General features: G+C 43.3%; 2 protein-coding genes across 6 annotated transcripts in view; one reads left to right on the top strand and one right to left on the bottom strand.

Moving 5' to 3' along the window:
- Window positions 1-452: 452 nt before the first annotated feature.
- LOC139389796 (N-alpha-acetyltransferase 35, NatC auxiliary subunit-like) lies at window positions 453-12,483 on the bottom strand. 2 transcript variants are annotated; one of them, XM_071136748.1, is made up of 23 exons: window positions 12,419-12,483; window positions 9,338-9,466; window positions 8,785-8,818; window positions 8,515-8,632; window positions 8,297-8,371; window positions 8,033-8,200; window positions 7,611-7,677; window positions 7,443-7,486; window positions 7,154-7,204; window positions 6,582-6,665; window positions 5,997-6,111; window positions 5,661-5,839; window positions 5,476-5,535; window positions 5,279-5,385; window positions 3,324-3,390; window positions 2,932-3,030; window positions 2,557-2,735; window positions 2,222-2,367; window positions 2,045-2,112; window positions 1,791-1,931; window positions 1,474-1,596; window positions 1,311-1,388; window positions 453-1,193 (listed from the first exon to the last, which is right to left on the bottom strand). In XM_071136748.1, exons 2-23 carry the CDS (start codon window positions 9,456-9,458, stop codon window positions 1,134-1,136), a joined length of 2,184 nt encoding a protein of 727 aa, XP_070992849.1. In that variant the 5' UTR covers window positions 9,459-9,466; window positions 12,419-12,483; the 3' UTR covers window positions 453-1,133. The 2 variants fall into 2 exon arrangements, with proteins under 2 accessions (XP_070992849.1, XP_070992850.1); XM_071136749.1 differs by having other exon boundaries at window positions 8,515-8,629; window positions 12,419-12,480.
- A 269-nt stretch (window positions 12,484-12,752) lies between these two features.
- LOC139389439 (cytosolic carboxypeptidase 1-like) overlaps window positions 12,753-19,440 on the top strand; it is a 43,320-nt gene continuing 36,632 nt past the window's right edge. For 2 of the 4 annotated variants that reach the window (XM_071136198.1, XM_071136196.1), the window contains exons 1-3: window positions 12,780-12,907; window positions 14,023-14,086; window positions 16,203-16,333. In XM_071136198.1, coding sequence (XP_070992299.1) covers window positions 14,055-14,086; window positions 16,203-16,333 — 163 coding nt within the window. In that variant the 5' untranslated portion in view covers window positions 12,780-12,907; window positions 14,023-14,054. Of the gene's footprint in view, window positions 12,908-14,022; window positions 14,087-16,202; window positions 16,334-19,440 lie in introns of all 4 variants that reach the window. The other 2 variants (XM_071136199.1, XM_071136195.1) reach the window with 2 other exon arrangements.

Here is a 19,440-nt window from a genome sequence, read left to right as displayed (position 1 = left end):
TGATTTGATTTTGTGTGCAATAATAGTGGTTAACATGACTTTTTTAATGATTAACCCATCTCTGTACCCCACAGATACAATTATCTGTCAGGTCTCTCAGTCGAGTAGTGAATTTCAAGCACAGATTCAACCACAAAGACCGTAATGTAATGAGGTTTTTGTTGTATCATTTGAAATGTTTGCAGGGATCATTCGAGCTTTGACCATCTTGTGTCCTGCTCACAACATAACTATTTTAATATGGTTTATTTTTCTGAATTATGATGATTAAAAAAGTCACCTCTGTGCATCCTTGGTGTACCTGGCAGACCCACTACTAGAAATGTTTCAAATACAAACTATGGTTGAATATTTTTCACTTGTGGATAGGTTTTTAATTTTGTACAATGGACTTATGTTGCCGTTAGATTGTTACAATGTATTTGTTGCTTACTGAACAGTCAATGAACACATTTTCTGAAATGTTAAATAATCACATGTTTTTATTGAGGAAGTGTATGACAGAGATTACAAAAAATAAATAATTGTAATACCATAGTCAAATTTGTTTTGGGAATTGTGGAGGAAGTAGTTTTGTCCGTCCTCTGGGATGTCTGGTATTTGTAGTCCTTTGTGGGTCAATGCCACAGAGGTAGGGGACTCTAGGGCCCAAAAGCCTTTTTTAGCAAGGGCAGTGCAACTGAGGACTTCCACCATTTTGAAGTAGTCAACTGGGTGAGACTTCCTATGGGTTAAGGAAGGATCACATAATTCCATCCAGGTCATCAGGAGGGATCAGCCAATGAATTATACTAGTCAGAAAACATTCCATAGCTGCAGGTGGCAGTAAATCTGGCTTTATACCCATTTAAACAACACACCATAGGTGGCAGTATGCAACCTTTAAGTTTGTTTACCAATTCATAGGAGTAGAAGAAAATGGACTACTTCAAAATGGAGATGGCCATGATTTCAGGTGCCATAATGGGACATATATAATGTATACAATGTTACTGTCTCTGTCCTACCAGAGTGACAGAGTAACACAGACGAGAATATTGTTGAGTTGGTCTCCGTTTTGGGCTCACACGCCACACTTGGGTCAGGGAGGAGGGTACTGGGTTTGAGTTGTCATAGTAATGCAGGGCTTGGATTCAGATGATCCTGACCACAGGGAAGTACTTGTGAGCAGAGAAATCAAACTCTGGTAGTACCTAGAGATGGGGAATACCATTTTCCTTATCACCAAACAACAATAATGCCCCAGAAATGTTTAAATTCCCCAAATACTTTGTTTACGTTTTGCTCAGTGCATTATGATGTGTTGTTACCTTTGTCTCCTTGTGCCCCCCGGCAAGTAGCTTCATGACCACAATGTTGGGTTTGGCAACTTTTAGGATCCGATTCACCTGCAACAATCAGCAAATTAAAAGAGGCAATTCAGACCCACAAACAGGAGGCACAATCTATTTTACTACTGCTGGGTTTGCTGACCTCTGGGTCGGGGGTGGGGACGTTCTCCAGGATGAGTTTGGCTTGCTGGAAGTGTTTGCTGGCCGCCATGTAGAGGTCAGCTGACTTGGGAGGAGGACTGTACTTCTTCAGATCGGACATCTCCTACAGCCGACACACACGGAGAGAAACAGGTCACGTTACAAATTCTATATTTTTTTATATCTCCACTATAACATGTAATTCCTGATATTCGTTGCAGCGTGTCTGCAATTATGTTGACCTGGAATGCCCCGCAGACACATGAAAATGCAAGCGCACAATCCTAGCTAGCGACGGTTGGTGACACACTACGTTACCTTGAACTGGATGTAATGGACTGGCGGTGGCGTGACCACGCTGTTGAAGGGGGCAAAGCGGTGCTCGTAGCGCACCTGCTCGCTGTCCAACTCAAACTGCGGCTTCCGCACCTTCCTGTCCATATCCAGGGCGATCATAGTCTGCACCAGAGACAGGAATTCAGCGTGTGTGTGTGTTTATGCTGTCTGGATAGAAAACGGGACTACAACTGAGCCAGGGCAGAGGACGCATAACATGTGTAGGACAAGTTTACCTTGTACATGCCAGCACACATGTTTTGGTAGGCTTGGCTCATGGTGATTTCTCTGCTGAGGGGGCGAGCTGCAGGCGCAAACACATTCTTATTGAGGTTAAGTTATGGATGGGGGCGGGCGGTGTACTCCCAGATGTATTCAGTGCAATGCAAATAAATGTACGACTTGATCCTGACCCCCTTGGCCTTTCTTCTTCTTCTTGGTTTTCTTACTGCTGCGTCCTTTCTGCTGCTCCTCCAGGAGGCGCTCCTCAGCCACCTGAGAGCTGTCCGCCCGACTCAGAGTGGACATGAGCCACGCGTACAGGAACTCTGACAGATACCTACACACACACACACACACACACACACACACACACACACACACACACACACACACACACACACACACACACACACACACACACACACACACACACACACACACACACACACACACACACACACCTCTCTCAGTCAAGTGTACACATGGAACACGCCCTTTGGAACACACCTGGGCGCCCACTCCTCACCAGTAGATGTAGTAGTACTCGTGCATGCTGTAGAGTTCCAGCTCGAAGCCGCTGAGCAGGTACTGGATCATGATGCGCAGGTTGTGGTAGAGGATCCAGGTGCCCAGGCAGGCCAGGTGCTGTCTCTGGGGCTCCAGCTTCATCAGCAGGCTGTGCAGCGCCGCGTCCACCTTCTCTGCCTGCAGGGGGCACCGCCGCATCAGTCCCATAAGTCAACCGCAGGAGAACAGCGACAAGCAGTCAAGCGCGCGCTCACACACACACACACACACACACACACACACACACACATTTTTAGATCACTCACGTCACTAAACAGCAACGCGTAGGCAAACGCTGGCTCTCGCTCTCTCACACACACACACACACACACACCTCATCCTGCAGTGTGGCAAACTCCTCCAGGATGTGGCCTAGTTTGTCTCTCTGCCGAGCGCGGTTGTGTCCGTGGATTTGGATGAGACTGCAAAAGGGCTGCAGGGAAACCGAACAAGGTCGTTTCAGTCCATTGTTTGGAGAAAAAGAAAGAAGTGTAAGCCTATCATAGCTTCAGAATATGTTTAAAACTATCACGTTGATAGTCAGAGCCACGGCTCCATCTATGAATTTTGAGTGGTTACATTTTCCCCCAGCTCCACCCCTCAACTTCATAGCTAACCAAGTGGCAGGGATGCCGTTTGGTCTGGGGGGAAAAAAAAACACACAAATGAAGGATTGTGGCATTAATATAGAGAAAAGAGGTCTTGGAACGCAGCCAGGTGACTTACCCTTGAGCAGTGTGTGACAAAGGAGTCAATGTAGTCCTTGGCCTGGTGGTTATTATGCAGGCAGCACCTGCAGAGGCAACGCATGGATCAGTCAGGTCTAGAGATAGAGCTTGAACACAAACTCATAGGCCCTGTTCGAATACCTCAGACATACAGTGCCTTGCGAAAGTATTCGGCCCCCTTGAACTTTGCGACCTTTTGCCACATTTCAGGCTTCAAACATAAAGATATAAAACTGTATTTTTTTGTGAAGAATCAACAACAAGTGGGACACAATCATGAAGTGGAACGACATTTATTGGATACTTCAAACCTTTTTAACAAATCAAAAACTGAAAAATTGGGCGTGCAAAATTATTCAGCCCCTTTACTTTCAGTGCAGCAAACTCTCTCCAGAAGTTCAGTGAGGATCTCTGAATGATCCAATGTTGACCTAAATGACTAATGATGATAAATACAATCCACCTGTGTGTAATCAAGTCTCCGTATAAATGCACCTGCACTGTGATAGTCTCAGAGGTCCGTTAAAAGCGCAGAGAGCATCATGAAGAACAAGGAACACACCAGGCAGGTCCGAGATACTGTTGTGAAGAAGTTTAAAGCCGGATTTGGATACAAAAAGATTTCCCAAGCTTTAAACATCCCAAGGAGCACTGTGCAAGCGATAATATTGAAATGGAAGGAGTATCAGACCACTGCAAATCTACCAAGACCTGGCCGTCCCTCTAAACTTTCAGCTCATACAAGGAGAAGACTGATCAGAGATGCAGCCAAGAGGCCCATGATCACTCTGGATGAACTGCAGAGATCTACAGCTGAGGTGGGAGACTCTGTCCATAGGACAACAATCAGTCGTATATTGCACAAATCTGGCCTTTATGGAAGAGTGGCAAGAAGAAAGCCATTTCTTAAAGATATCCATAAAAAGTGTTGTTTAAAGTTTGCCACAAGCCACCTGGGAGACACACCAAACATGTGGAAGAAGGTGCTCTGGTCAGATGAAACCAAAATTGAACTTTTTTGGCAACAATGCAAAACGTTATGTTTGGCGTAAAAGCAACACAGCTGAACACACCATCCCCACTGTCAAACATGGTGGTGGCAGCATCATGGTTTGGGCCTGCTTTTCTTCAGCAGGGACAGGGAAGGTGGTTAAAATTGATGGGAAGATGGATGGAGCCAAATACAGGACCATTTTGGAAGAAAACCTGATGGAGTCTGCAAAAGACCTGAGACTGGGACGGAGATTTGTCTTCCAACAAGACAATGATCCAAAACATAAAGCAAAATCTACAATGGAATGGTTAAAAAATAAACATATCCAGGTGTTAGAATGGCCAAGTCAAAGTCCAGACCTGAATCCAATCGAGAATCTGTGGAAAGAACTGAAAACTGCTGTTCACAAATGCTCTCCATCCAACCTCACTGAGCTCGAGCTGTTTTGCAAGGAGGAATGGGAAAAAATGTCAGTCTCTCGATGTGCAAAACTGATAGAGACATACCCCAAGCGACTTACAGCTGTAATCGCAGCAAAAGGTGGCGCTACAAAGTATTAACTTAAGGGGGCTGAATAATTTTGCACGCCCAATTTTTCAGTTTTTGATTTGTTAAAAAAGTTTGAAATATCCAATAAATGTCGTTCCACTTCATGATTGTGTCCCACTTGTTGTTGATTCTTTACAAAAAAAACAGTTTTATATCTTTATGTTTGAAGCCTGAAATTTGGCAAAAGGTCGCAAAGTTCAAGGGGGCCGAATACTTTCGCAAGGCACTGTACATATCCTTCCTTCCTTTGTGGTGTTTTGATAGGTGAAAGCAACATTGCGACCATTTTAAACACCACTCCAACCAATTCAGATCTCTTATGACTTCAAGGAAGGTAGGAAGGATGCATTTCTAAAGCATTTGAAGGTTGGGGTTCATGGAAAGAAACGCTCCAATCCTCAATGACTTACTTGGAGGAGAGCACCGGCGGGCTGACAAAGTACCTCAGAGCGTCTTTGATCAAGTCCTGCATTGGTTGGGTCCCAAACACTTTCTTATTATCTATCAGGAACGTTGTCTAGAGACAAGGAGGGGATTCATCAGAACAGGACCAATCAGAGGAGAGAATTGTACAGATGCACCAATCACGAGGGAGAATGTTGCTTACCTGCAGCAGAGACCTGGAGAGGACGCAAGGGGACTGCTCACTGAACTCGCAGAAAAAGTCCTGAAAGCAGAACGTTAAAACATTACTATAAACCTTTAGCACATGTTCTAACAGGCAGACCATTACAGAAGTACTGTCAGAATGTAGTATTCTAATTATTATTGTAGTATTTACAGACGTAGTACCAGAATTCCATGTAGGTTAGTTGTGTTGATGACCTCGCACACGGTCTTGATGCGGTCGATGAGCTTGCTGAAGTAGTTGACCATCTCCTCCCTCTTGAGGATCTTGGCATAGCGGGGGAAGGTGGGGGGCAGCAGTCTCTGGTTCACCAGCGGTTCAAACCCCATCATGATCGGTTGATCTGGAACGCGGGGGGGGGGGGGGGGGGGGGGGGGGTCAGAACTGTGTGTGGTTCAATTGTGGTCAGAGGTTCTCCAACGAGTGTAACATTGCCTCTTACGGTAGTGACGGACACATTGGGCCTAGGTGCCATAGTGGAGTGTGTGTGCGCGTGTTACCTCCTTTAGTAGTATCGTTCTGGTACTGAATGCCATGCTCGATGCTAGAGTGGAGGGCTGGGAGGAGATCTGCTGCCTGCTGCATGAGTTTCTGGGCTTCGCTCACTGAGCTGGTCTGACAGAGCCAACATGACATCACACGCATCAGTCAACCAATTACACGTCCAATCAAAAATCAAATTGGCTTACCGGTATGCACATGATCCTCTTTCTTAGTGAAGCTGAGCTAAATGTGTGTGTTACCTCTTTCTTAGTGAAGCTGAGCTAAATGTGTGTGTTACCTCTTTCTTAGTGAAGCTAAGCTAAATGTGTGTGTTACCTCTTTCTTAGTGAAGCTGAGCTAAATGTGTGTGTTACCTCTTTCTTAGTGAAGCTAAGCTAAATGTGTGTGTTACCTCTTTCTTAGTGAAGCTAAGCTAAATGTGTGTGTTACCTCTTTCTTAGTGAAGCTAAGCTAAATGTGTGTGTTACCTCTTTCTTAGTGAAGCTAAGCTAAATGTGTGTGTTACCTCTTTCTTAGTGAAGCTAAGCTAAATGTGTGTGTTACCTCTTTCTTAGTGAAGCTAAGCTAAATGTGTGTGTTACCTCTTTCTTAGTGAAGGCGATCAGCGCTGTCAGTAGAAGACGTGTAAACTTGATCCTACTGAAAAGTGCTATCCATTGCTGATGCTGAGAAAGGCATAGGAAAAGGTTAAGTCACACACGCGCACACACGCAATCGCAAAAACACACAATATATCTTTGTCGACCCTGGGGACACACAGATTTAGCTCTGTCGTACAATGTTCATTCCTTTTATTTTGAGAAGCGGCTGCACATTCCAGGCTTGTCTCACTGAAAGGCTGCCTCACTCTTAGCTCTGGTGGACTGGGCATGGCAGAAGGCATGGGATATATGCCGAAGCCCAAATCAACCCCTAGACGCTACACTACACCCTATGCACGCTGAAATTATTTGATAGGTGTATAGATAAGGCTATAAGTTTCCCTCTGATAAACTAGGTGGGATTTTGACCATATTGCTTAGACCTATCAAAAGCCTCTTAGATCAACAGTACATAGGGCATGAGGGTTAGGGGTCGATTTAAAGCCATTAGACGGGAGAGACAATAAGGTGGACTGGTGGATATATCCATAGGGAGAGAGTGACAGTCTTACTTCCAACTCCACCCCCGGGTTCCGCTGCTCGCCCTGGCGACTGCGTGTGCTCTACCGGAGAGAAAGAGAGGGAATGAGAGGGAGAGGGAAAGGAGAGAGAGAGAGAGGAAGAGGAGATAACTTGTGATGGATGAGCTGTGCAGCTCTGTTGGTGGTACTGTACACACTTGCGGTCATTGAAAGTTAAGGATGAGCGATATTATTCAGTAACGCGTTTGGCCATTCTGCCAGAGTGTAGTCGTGTTGTGTTGTCAGTTCACGGGAAGAAAGTAGTGTGAAAGTACTGTACCTTAACTCTCCTCTGTAACTCTTCCTCCACATCCTTTAGCATACCTGTCGGTAGAAGGTTCATTTGGTACACACACACACACACACACATATTACGACATATATATTGTATACCGCCAATGCCATACATGAACCACAACACTGACTAAGCCCGTCACATGAACATCACCTGTAACCCGTAAATCTGTCACATTGTTGGCCATCTTGAAGCCATACGTCATGGCCTGGAAATCCTCCTGGAGACAGAACACAGAACAGGATCGTGAATATTACACCTAGAACCAAACAAGGCGTTGTTTTGGGTCAGAAGACGTAGGAGGGAACAGCGGGTTGCAAAACTCCGGGAACTTTCAATAAATTCCCTTCTGATTCCAGGAAACCTCCAACCAGGACTTCTGGAAAACCAGGGAATTTATTGAACGTTCCCGGGAATTTTGCAAGCCTAACTGTGTCCCATAGACAGGATTATAGGAGATAGAGAGACAGTGTGCGTTATCCTAGTCCCAGATCTGTTGGTGCCGTTTTGCCAATTTTTATGGCCATTGGCGTGACTGTGTGTGTGTAAAAGCCCAAAGGGATCAAGTGGCTTACCTCCTCGAACACTGCGGCTTTGTTGACTTTCTCACGGGCGATGTCACACACCTTGAGGATGCCCAGAGCGAAGGCCTTGAGGGCCGGGTCCTCGATGAGGTCAGGGTTGTGGACGTACAGGCAGGTGAACACTGTCTGGGCTAGGGAGTGACCCTCCAGCCAGGTGATCTACACACACACACACACACACACACATTTTGATTGGTAATTAATTATGCATCATTTGCTGATTCAGTTTGGTATTGATAAGGCAATAAAACTGACCAAGCAGCAGAAACAGGTGTCCATGATCCCAATCAGCTCTGGAAGACTGAGGTCCCTCACTCTGATGGAACCATCCTAGAGACAAGACAGGATGAGAGAGAGTATACGAAAGGGAGGGGGTTAGAGTCTTTGTGGACTACAATGCACCTCACTAAAGGTTCAACATAACACCACCGTTTTCATTTCACAGTCCGAAACTCTAGGAATCAGAGCCATACCTTGACTGCCTGTTCAAAGCTGAGGACTTTCCTGTTGACCTGGTTGCCAATCATCCCGGCGTCCATCTTGGGGTCCATCATCTCAATGGCGGACATAGCCTCAAACAGGCCAAACCTGCTGAAAAACGTGCCATTAGAAAAACCTAAAGTGTGTGTGTTGTCTAGTGATAGATACCCAGTATTCATTAATGAGACAGACTGCAAGCAATGAAGTATTTCACTAATGGTTGATTAGAACAGTGTCTGAAACAAACAAACACTCATACTCACAATTTGTCATGGAGCAACTCCCCTAGGCTGAGCTCTGTAAATACAGAGAACAAATGCAAATGTACTCAGTCATCTGAACTATAGGGATGAAAGCCAGAGCAGTATTTGTGTTACAGTAGTACAGTGTAACACCAGCCTGTACTGTCTGAAGAGGTACACAGGAACAAAGGGTGAATCTTAACTTCTACTTAAATAGAATTTTGAATTAGTCATGCATTGATGTCAGTGGGGTCAGCAGGGCATCTTAACCTGTGCCATCCATCTTGCATTTCAGACTGGTGGCACCAAATTCCCACAGAGCTGAAAACACTGGGTATACATTAGGAATTGCTGTACTGTACAGGCCTTTATTTTACTTGTTGTGTAATTTACACCAATCTTTTGAAGAGAAACCCAATTTACCAGGTATTTCAGAACTGTCTAACAAACAAACGAGAGGGGCAAGTATCAAAACCCCCCAAGAACTGACATTACTAGCACATCCTGAAATACGGTGTTAAAGCATGTAACACACACACACACACACACACACACACACACACACACCTTGTACCTTTGCATGCCTCTTTGAAGTCATGTGTAATGTCCACCCAGTTAGCATTGTTCCTCATCTTCTCTGGGACACCCAGTCCCCATCCCACATCATCATCCTCAACTGATGATTTCATCACCATGGTTAAAGCTGAAAATAAACCCAGTAGATGTACATGACTCACTTCTCTTCTGACTTCAGTGTGGATGTTCAATAGGCCAGATAGCCAATTTCCTAGACCAGAGTGGAACTGTGTTCTAGTGACAGATACCCAGTGGAACTGTGTTCTAGTGACAGATACCCAGTGGAACTGTGTTCTAGTGACAGATACCCAGTGGAACTGTGTTCTAGTGACAGATACCCAGTGGAACTGTGTTCTAGTGACAGATGCCCAGTGGAACTCTGGCCTAGCTGTATAAAATGTACTCACCTTGCAAGTTATCTGCCAGCCCGTGACTGTCCCTGTTTGGCGTCACGTTTCCCACAAACAAAGGTATAGCAGTGCCCAATGAAGAATTACATCCATCTGTTAGATGCAACCCCCCCCCCCCCCCCCCCCCCCCCCCCCCCAAATCAAACCACAAACTTGCACTACTGGCACCATGCTGTCGCAGACAGGAAGTAGAATGGCGCGTGTGCGTGCAAAACAATGACATCCATGTTTGGTTTTGATAGCATTTAACAATTAGATTGTATTATTTCCTGGGCACTGCTCGGCAATGCAAACAACGCATTCGTTATCAGAACCGTCCACAGGTCACAGATATACCCTCTGATGTGGTAAAAGCGTTGTCAAACAGGCACAAAGACAGGTAGGTAAATAAGTAGCACGGTCGGTTCTAGCTCTTGATCATGTCTCTCAGTTCGATGACATGACACATAAGTCACTGGATGAAGGAGTCTTCTGTAGGGGGGAGTTTTGTTAAGAGCCGCGACCCTCGGTCTGAACACTAACACTCATTGGTTTTGGAAGCATAAGGACCTTATCTTTCATAAAATGTTAAATTGGTACACACCTTTTATAGGGTTAGGGTTCCCACACAGCCATATTTCCATATTACAACACTTGTTTACTGAAAAGACAGAGTGGACTACCTGTGCTATCTAAATCTCCAAACACTTGTGTGTAAACGGAAGACCAACGCCACAAACGTGTTGTCACTAAAAAAAATACTGTCGGCTGCAACTGTGTTAAAACAGTGTGCATTTTCCATTTGTGAAATGATTTTGATGGGATATGAAAGTAGAGGGATTTATGTTTCTAGAACACGGCCTCCAGAGCCAATTCAGCCTTTAAAGAAAACACATAAGGTCCTTGGACTAAGGAATAACGTTAGGCTCCTTTAGTCCAATATTGGGCTAGGTGGGTTTGTGTTAGACTGATATACATACTGTGCAATCTCTGTTTAGAAACTGGCCTATATGCCAGAAAGCAAGGGAGTTATGACATACTGTAAATAGCGTAAGCATAGACCTTATACCTGTGTCAAAGCAAATCTGAAGGCAACTATTAATGTATGACAGAGCTATTTTGGGGATTGAGGCTGGTCTGAAACTTCAACTAATAGGCCTCATAATTGAAGAGTAGGATGGTGTGTGAGAAATACAACACTTGTTAGGGTGTAATATCCACTTTACCAAACAGACAGGTCAAAGAAAGATCAGACTCCTTGAGGGATTAACATGCTGATGTGTAGAGTGTCTAAGCAGCTTGAGTTAATGCCTAAAATGGCCTTAATTGTGGGCGCTAGTGCAACGGAAACGTTCTGAGACAGGGATCCAAGTGTCTGTCACTAGGGTCCAAGGCGAGGGGATTTTGTACAGAAAGTTTCAACTGACCAGTAGGTAGAGTAGGGAACAATGGAACCATTCAGGGACGTGAGGTTATGAGGTCGAATCCCTTTGAAGGCACACTATTTTGACAATTGTTTTATGTGAAACCAACTGTGAACTCAGATTTTGTTTTACTCCAACTGGGAAAATTTGTTTTCAACAGTCATCCAACTCGGAATTCCAAGTTGGGAACTCTGGCCTCTTTCTAGAGCTCCGACTTTACGACCAGAAGATCACTGACAACATGATACGACCTCGTTTTTTTCCTGAGTTTCCAGTTGTCTTGAAAGCACCATCAATGGAGAGGGATGATATGCTTACTAGCCTCATTCAATGAATATGCATAGCAATCGAGACAACTCTGGAATGTCACGTGTCATACCTATATCCATATATGTGTAACAACATAAGCATTAGAAACTTTGAACAAATAAACCTCACGTAGCAAATAAGCCATACATTTTTGTTGTTGACCAAATTCGACACTCTTATTGACCGCCATACAAAAACTCATTGCTTGGTGGGCGAAAAAAACACTACCTGCTGGAAGGAGACAGATTTCCCCCCAAGTTGGGCCTCTCCAAGTTTATATAAAAACTAGCAGTCATTCAATCTTCTCGGTGTAACAGTAGGGATAATGGGACAATTCAGAGTACAACATATTTCTCATTCCTAGATTGAGGTACATTTTCCGAGCCATATCTCCTGCCTGCTCAGTGGTCATTATCTACGCACAGGAAGCCTGTCTGACCATAGTAGCGCAGCTGTAAGCAAGCGGGTCGGATCTGCTGGCTAACTATCAGGTCTATGAAGGTTTCATTCAATAAGATAACTAGCTAATTTGTAATGAAACACCGAGTTTGCTGTCTTTTCACGAGCTAGTCATTGTTAGAAGCTAATAGCTATGATAAATATATATAAACCCCGCCTATTTCTACAAATAATATTCTTAATGTGATGTTAAACCTTAACCACACTGCTATCCCTGTGCCTAACCTTAAATTAAACCCAAAAAGCACATATTTTTGTTTCATTTCATTTTTACGATGAAGCCAATTTGACTTTATGACTGTGGTAACTAGTGGAATCCATAAACCAGACAAGCGGGCTAATAATGTCGGTGATGCTAACTAGCTAGCTTGGACTCTGTATCAACAAAAATGTTTAATCATGCATATCACACAATTAAAAGAAAATATATATTACGTAATTGCATGAAACATATTGCCAATTTTAACAATATTTGGCGTGATCTTTGATCATACATACCTTGCTAACTGCTAGCGTTACTAGCTAGTTGTCCGAGGCTCAGGAAGAAGAAGCACAAATATGACGTTAAGCGTTACATTGCACGTTGGGACATGTAGTCCCAAAACATAGCTATGCAAATCCTTGGAGGGTCTTTCTGGGTCAGTAGGTGCTGGTTTCAGGTCTTTTTTTTTATTTTTATTTTTTACATTTCTTGGCTCTAGGTCAGTGTGGGGGGGTTTTGCCCTATATGTTATTGCTACATTATGTCTGATCTTTGATCCGCGTTTACAGTATGCGTTCATTCTGAGATGCTCGGTCGCATATTTTCGCGTCACATCTCAAAACTAAATTTGCATTCTCGCGTTATTCATGGTTCCTGGCAGTTCTTCTTGACAGTTCTCCAAACCAGTAGGGGGTTTGTACATCTGGTCATCGTTTCAGGCAACACACTTACATCTAGGGATTGCCTCGTCCTAATGGGACAACACTAACTTTCCATATACCTAGGTTCGTAAAATGTTTATGTTTGAATATTTTTTTGCATATTAGTGCACGTCTCTGACATTATTTCCAAATGGCTAGCTAAGTTAGCAGGAACGCTAGCTAGCTACGCTAACGTTAGCTAGGAAACCGAATGGACATTGAGCAGGTGCAGTGGGGGCTGTGATGTCCTTATTACCCGCCAGCCAGTTATTTCGTAAACCAGTCGGTCACTGCTAGTTAGCTAGCTAGCCGTTGTGCTAACTCTAGTGATGTTGTTGTCAATGAAGATCTGAATAAGTGCATTTTGTAACAACACATTTGGCAGATCGCCAGTCTGGCCAGATGCCGTTTAACGTTAGCTACATTGATTAGGCCCGTCTACAGCAGTTGGGACATTTAGCTATTCACACGTTGATGTGAACGTTAGCTAGCTGAAGATAGATAGCTGAACGTTAGCTAGCTGAAGATGCTTGCTGCAAAGGCAAATAACTGACAACAGGGCAGACTAGCCCAGGTCGACTGAGTGAAGAACAGGATTCTCTCGGTTTTTCATTTCAGTCCCCATGGCTAACAACAACTGTCTGTACATGTAGGTTCACTAGTTACATCTTTGTTGAATTTTTAAAATGTGAATTATGGCCTCCAATTTTATATCCAGGAATGATGCTTACAGTATAGGCTACACACTGTTTTAAATCATCAATGACATAATGAATGGTAATAACTCATTAATGACCCAGGTCAAATGTCTGCATACATTTGTCTTCTCTCTTTTCTAGTTTTTTTCTCCTATTGGCTTGCAATGCCTTTGGTCTGATTTCCTTAGTTAAGTAGCTTAATGACATAGTCGCAGCTCTTTCGTTTCCTGACACTGGAGCCCGTTAATTCTACTGGACACCCTTTTGTTTTGGTTAAACAAGTTGAGCTTGATGGACAGCACGACCGGCCCTATTTTGTTACATTGGATTTATCGATACGGGTTGTTCATTTAGTACCATCTCTCCGCATGTTGCTGATCTCATCTTGCCACAGGATATAATAGAAAGGATAGACTGGGATTTACAGGGGTGAACATTAAAGTCCAGACAGGGAATGACAACTGTGTTGCATTGCTGATTCTTGCTTTTCTTTATTTGCAGTTGATGTGAAATGTTGACGTGTGTGAGAAAAAATGAATAAGCCCAAAATGACCACTGAGAAAGGGTGAGTAACCATTGTCTCGGACACAAACAGTTCTTTCTGTCAGATTACTCTCTCATACACTGCCCCTTGCCCTCATATTATACACTGTAGTTTGCTCAATGTCTTGTGACATTGAGCAAACCTAGTGGTTAGAGTGTTGGACTAGTAACCGAAAGGTTGCAAGATCGAATCCCCGAGCTGACAAGGTACAAAGCTGTCGTTCGGCCATTGAACAAGGCAGTTAACCCACTGTTCCTAGGCCGTCATTGAAAATAAGAATTTGTTCTTAACTGACTTGCCTAGTTAAATAAAGTACAAAAGATCAGTCTAAGGACAACACAACCACAGGTCATTAAACCAGCCAGGGCCAGTCATGATGCCATTGTGACCCTAGCTATTTTAGGTTCCTCTGTAAAACACTCACTGCTGGGGTCAATAACTGTTTGGGGCCTGTAATAACTTGCCTTTTGTTACTTTAGCATTAGTCTTACATTATTCTTGCATAGTGTTTGAAGTTGATTCTAACATGTATTGACTCGGGTGTGAATACTTATGTAAATGACATATTTCTGTATTTTATTTTCAATAAATTAGCAAACATTTCTTAAGACATGTTTTCACTTTGCCGTTATGGGTCGTTGTGTGTAGATGGGTGAGAAATAAATCTATTTAATCCATTTTGAATTCAGGCAGTAACACAAACAAATGTGGAATAAGGGAAAGGGTATGACTCATTCCTGAAGGCAATGTACAGTATGTGAGATTTCAGTATTTCATTTTCAATAAATTAGCAAACATATTTTTAAAGCATTTTTTCACTTTGTCATTACGCGGTATTGTGTGTAGATGCGTGGGGGAAAAAGTCAATTGAATCAATTTAGAATTCAGGCTGTAACACAACAAAATGTGGAATAAGTCTAGGTGTATGAATACTTTCTAAAGGCACTGTATGTGTGTGGAAAACATTTCATCACAAGTAAGACATTTAACTTTAGTATAGTCCATGCTCACTACTTGTAGCTGTATAGTCCGTTGATATTCTTGGTTAGCTTCATTTTCCTGGTCAGTACTATAGCTAGCTAGCACTCAGTGTGTGTGCATTGAGTTTGTGCAAAAAAGGGTCAACACAGGGTCCTGTTGGATCCAGACTTGGTGTATTGGTACCACTTGCCGTGCGGTAGCAGAGCGTGCTGTATTGTGGGGGGTTGTTGCCAAGGCAACCAAAGACTTGTTTGCTACAACACCTTGCTTGTTTCAGCAAGGATAAATAAAGTTTCATCACATTTTTAAGAGTCCATTTTACCGCAGAAATGGACTCAACTGCACAAAGTCCGGCCATTCCATCTTCAGTCCGCTGTCACGCAACAGCGAAAATAATAATTTCTTATTGGACGAGTCCAGGTACTCTCCACTTTCTGTCCTTTTTCTTCCATTTCTTCCTGATTCCTGGGTATACGTTAAATACACTTTTTCAAACTGTTATGACTTTTATTTTATTTTCATGACATTCATAACTACACGGTTATGCAGTAATTGTGCCAGCCCCAGACCTAATATTTCAATGGCGTAGGCAGCTCAATTTATAGGCTAACTTTTGATAAACTCTGGGCTTGGTAGATTGTTTGACTTTCTTAGTGTGACTGTCTCTGCTGTTTAGTCTAGCAAATATGTCTGTGAGCATGTAAGTGCATGAAGGCGTGTGTGTGCATTTTGTCTTTTTGTGTTGTTTGAGCAGTATCTCACTCAGTTGCTCTTAGTGTATTTTGGTCTGTTTGTCTCTTTTTTCCCTCTCTCCCTTGGTCTCTCACTGTCTTTATAAGGGCATATGAAAGACATTATGTCTATTTCTACATTTAGATTCTCTCTCGCATGGCTGTGACCTTTGGCCTCACTGCCCCACATCAGCGTAATATAACCAGAGCATAGTTTTGTTCATTAGGGCGCACTATGGAAAATAAAATGTTTCACAACAGAAAGGGAAAATAAGCATTTCTTATTGGACGAGTCCAGGTAGTCGCTCTCTATTTCTGTCCTTTTTTTCCCCTCTGTCTGGTGCCTAATGACTATTTGCTTTATGAGAGCATGACCTGATGCCAAGGTATATGTTAAGTATTAAACCTCTGTCTCTCTCTCCCAGTGTTCCCAGTAACTCCAGGGTGCTGATGTTGTTGGGCCAGCTGGAGAGGCTGAACAGGGAGGCCATGCTGGCGGACGCTGAGATTGGCAGGCAGATCACTGCCAAAATCCTCCACCTCATCCAGACTCAGGGTGAGAAGAGTACTAGCATATACTGGGTTACACAATGACCATATATTTGCTTGAACCATTCTGGAAAGGCCAATTGGAAAATAATAGCCTACAGTGCATTCGGAAAGTATTCAGACCCCTTGACTTTTTCCACATTTTGTTCCGTTACAGCCTTATTCTAAAATGGATTACATTGTGTGTTTTTTTACTCATCAATCTACACACAACACATAATGACAAAGCAAAAAAACGTTTTTTAGAAATGTGTCCAAATGTATTAAAAATTAACAACTGTAATATTACATTTACATTAGTATTCAGACCCTTTACTCAGTACTTTGTTGAAGCAGCCTTTGGCAGCGATTACAGCCTCAAGTTTTCTTGGGTATGACGCTACAAGCTTGGCACAGCTATATTTGGGGGGTTTCTCCCATTCATCTCTACAGATCCTCTCAAGCTCTGTCAGGTTGGATGGGGATCGTCGCTGCACAGCTATTTTCAGGTCTCTCCAGAGATGTTTGATCAGTGTTCAAGTCTGAGTTTATAGAAGCAGTTACCCACGTGCCATCTCCTCATTGGTTATACCCACGTGGGTGATTGAAAGATGAACTGTTATGCCGGTTGGCATCTACACTTTTACCAGACAATCACCATATAACTTCAAAGATGAAAAAGCCTGGACGGAGGAGAGATGACTAGAAACAATTCGGGTTGACCGTTTTATGTGTGGATTAATTGGTGGAGCAGAGGACCTTGTGCATTTCAGGTAAAATAACAACTCAATGTTTATATCCCAGGACAAATTAGCTAGCAACAGCAAGCTAGCTAAAAAGGAGAAATTAGCTAGCAAGTGTAAGCTAACTAGCTAAATTGCCATACATGTTAAATGCTTTTCGACCTGTCCCCAAATTAATGTAATTGGTTCAGAGTTTGTTTTGATATTTTAACCTGCGTGTCGTGATCGCTTTTGGTGTAGGGGGACAAAACAAATTTGTGCACGAGGGCGCACGCGCGCAGCCGGTTTGGGTTCCGTGTTACGCTGAATAATTGCTGGCAGTACAGTCTTATCATAGCTGCACCCTATCACATCTGTATCATAGACAGCTTACGCATGTCTTTGTTGAGGCACTTGTGTCTCTGCTCAACATCTCCAGGCTTCTCCTCAAAGAATGTAAGAGTGGAGCTGCGCCACCTTGTGGACTGGCTGCGCCACTCATTTAAGGCCAGGCATCACACCCTAATAGGGTATTTATTTTGCTCTAGATTGCAGGATATGGCCTCCACCCTTCCCGCCGTACTCAGCAGCACCGTCTTGTTTAAAAATGGAGACCCCTGATCTGTGGAGAACCCTGATCTCTACCCTCATATAGCATTGCCTTCTTTGTGGCTGCATTAATATTTCAGCTGCACCAAACCTCTACCTCACCTGTACCGCCAAGCTCCAACAACTGCCTGTAACAACACTTCAACATTATTTGTATTCTTCTCCTGGCTGCACATCACCTCACACCCACTACAGTATTACTGTCATTACTTTCAGTATTATGCACACATGATTCACTCACTCACCCCTGTTATGCCGGCTGGCGCATATGGCAGCAGCGGAGGCTGTCTTGGCCATCTTCTCCTTTGTAATGTACCCCAACTCTAAGGCTAATGTTGTTGGAGCTCCGTCCCTATGGGTTTCTGCCATGTTGTGTTGGGCCTTCCTTCTGGAGACCAGTGGACAGCTCTTCTCTTGGAATGGGGTCTGCGTTCTTCCTTGAACGCGTCCAATCCAGCTCAAGCGGAATCTTTTGAGTATTGTGTCCGTAGCGTCCTGCTTTGTTTGTCTGAGGAAGGGGGAGTTCGATAGTGTTTCGGACAAAATATGACATTCATGATTATTTGGCGCCAAGTTGTGTGGAGGATGGATGTTTTTTTTTTTCAGGTTTAGTTCAACCATTTTTCAGTACTCGTAACCATGTAGGCATAGAAGTGTTGTCGGTACACAGCTCTAGTGGGTTTAGAGTTCTCTTTGTGCTGTATTTTCTTGACCTCCAGATTTGTTTGAACTTTGAAGGTTGTTCGGGCTTTCTTGACCCTAGTGCAGATGTCTATGCGTGTACCCCTACTGTAGGTATAATGCAATGGTGCTCCCTAGGTATGTAAAACTGTGTGTAAATCCAAGTATTGCTACTTGATTGTTTTGGACTGCCTTTGCTGAGTTGATGGGAAAGAGCTGTCTTGCAGTTGCTGCAGTTAAACAGTCCGACTTGCTTCTGTCCCTTTTTTACTTCTTCTTGTACCCTGTGTGTGTGTGTGTGTGTGTGTGTGTGTGTGTGTGTGTGTGTGTGTGTGTGTGTGTGTGTGTGTGTGTGTGTGTGTGTGTGTGTGTGTGTGTGTGTGTGTGTGTGTGTGTGTGTGTGTGTGTGTGTGTGTGTGTGTGTGTGTGTGTGTGTGTGTTATAAAACCGCCAGATCATCGGCAAAGTCGAGGTCTTTTAGAGTTTAATACAAGGTCCATCGTATTTAGGGCCGGAAACCTCACGCTACAATATTATCATGATACTTAGGTGCTCATACGATATGTATTGCGATTCTACATGTATCACGATCAGTGGTGGAAAAGGTACTCAATTGTCATAGTTGAGTAGAAGTAAAGATAGGCAAATATAAAAAAAAATACTCCAGTAAAAGTGAGACTCAGTAAAATACTACTACTACTTGAGTGAAAGTTTTAACATATTTGGTTTTAAATGTACTTCGTACAGTGGTGGAAAAACAACTCAATTGTCATACTTGAGTAAAATGTAAAAGCAAACGCTATACATAAAATTCCTTATATTAAGCAGACATGACGGCACGATTTTCTTGTTCTTTTAATTTTGTTCTTTTAATTTACTTTTAAAAACTACCTAAAGGAACGATTCAACCATTTTGAATGTTGTATTGTTTTTTGTGCATCTCTGATTGATGTTCTATTGATTGTTGGCATTTTCATGTGTATCTGAGCTATTCACTTTTAAAGCAGGCAGAAATACATCTGGTATGATGACTTTTGCATCATACCGTTTCTGCCTGCTTGAACGGCATTAGCTCAGATGCACATGAAATTACCCCCGGGAATTGATAGAACATCGCTCAGAG

The sequence above is a fragment of the Oncorhynchus clarkii genome, chromosome 30 (assembly GCF_045791955.1).
Source record: "Oncorhynchus clarkii lewisi isolate Uvic-CL-2024 chromosome 30, UVic_Ocla_1.0, whole genome shotgun sequence".
Lineage (NCBI taxonomy): Eukaryota > Metazoa > Chordata > Actinopteri > Salmoniformes > Salmonidae > Oncorhynchus > Oncorhynchus clarkii.
Note: the sequence above shows the minus strand (reverse complement) of the source record. Positions and strands in the feature narration are given on the sequence as shown.

What these genes read in the sequence shown, in the direction of transcription:
- LOC139389796 (XM_071136748.1), bottom strand. Translation starts at nt 9,458, where the DNA reads ATGGTGATGAAATCATCAGTTGAGGATGATGATGTGGGATGGGGACTG. An exon ending in CTTCAAAGAGGCATGCAAAG is followed by an intron (nt 8,819 to 9,337) that starts GTACAAGGTGTG and finishes CTGTATTTACAG; the next exon opens with AGCTCAGCCTAGGGGAGTTG. An exon ending in TCCATTACATCCAGTTCAAG is followed by an intron (nt 1,597 to 1,790) that starts GTAACGTAGTGT and finishes TGTCGGCTGTAG; the next exon opens with GAGATGTCCGATCTGAAGAA.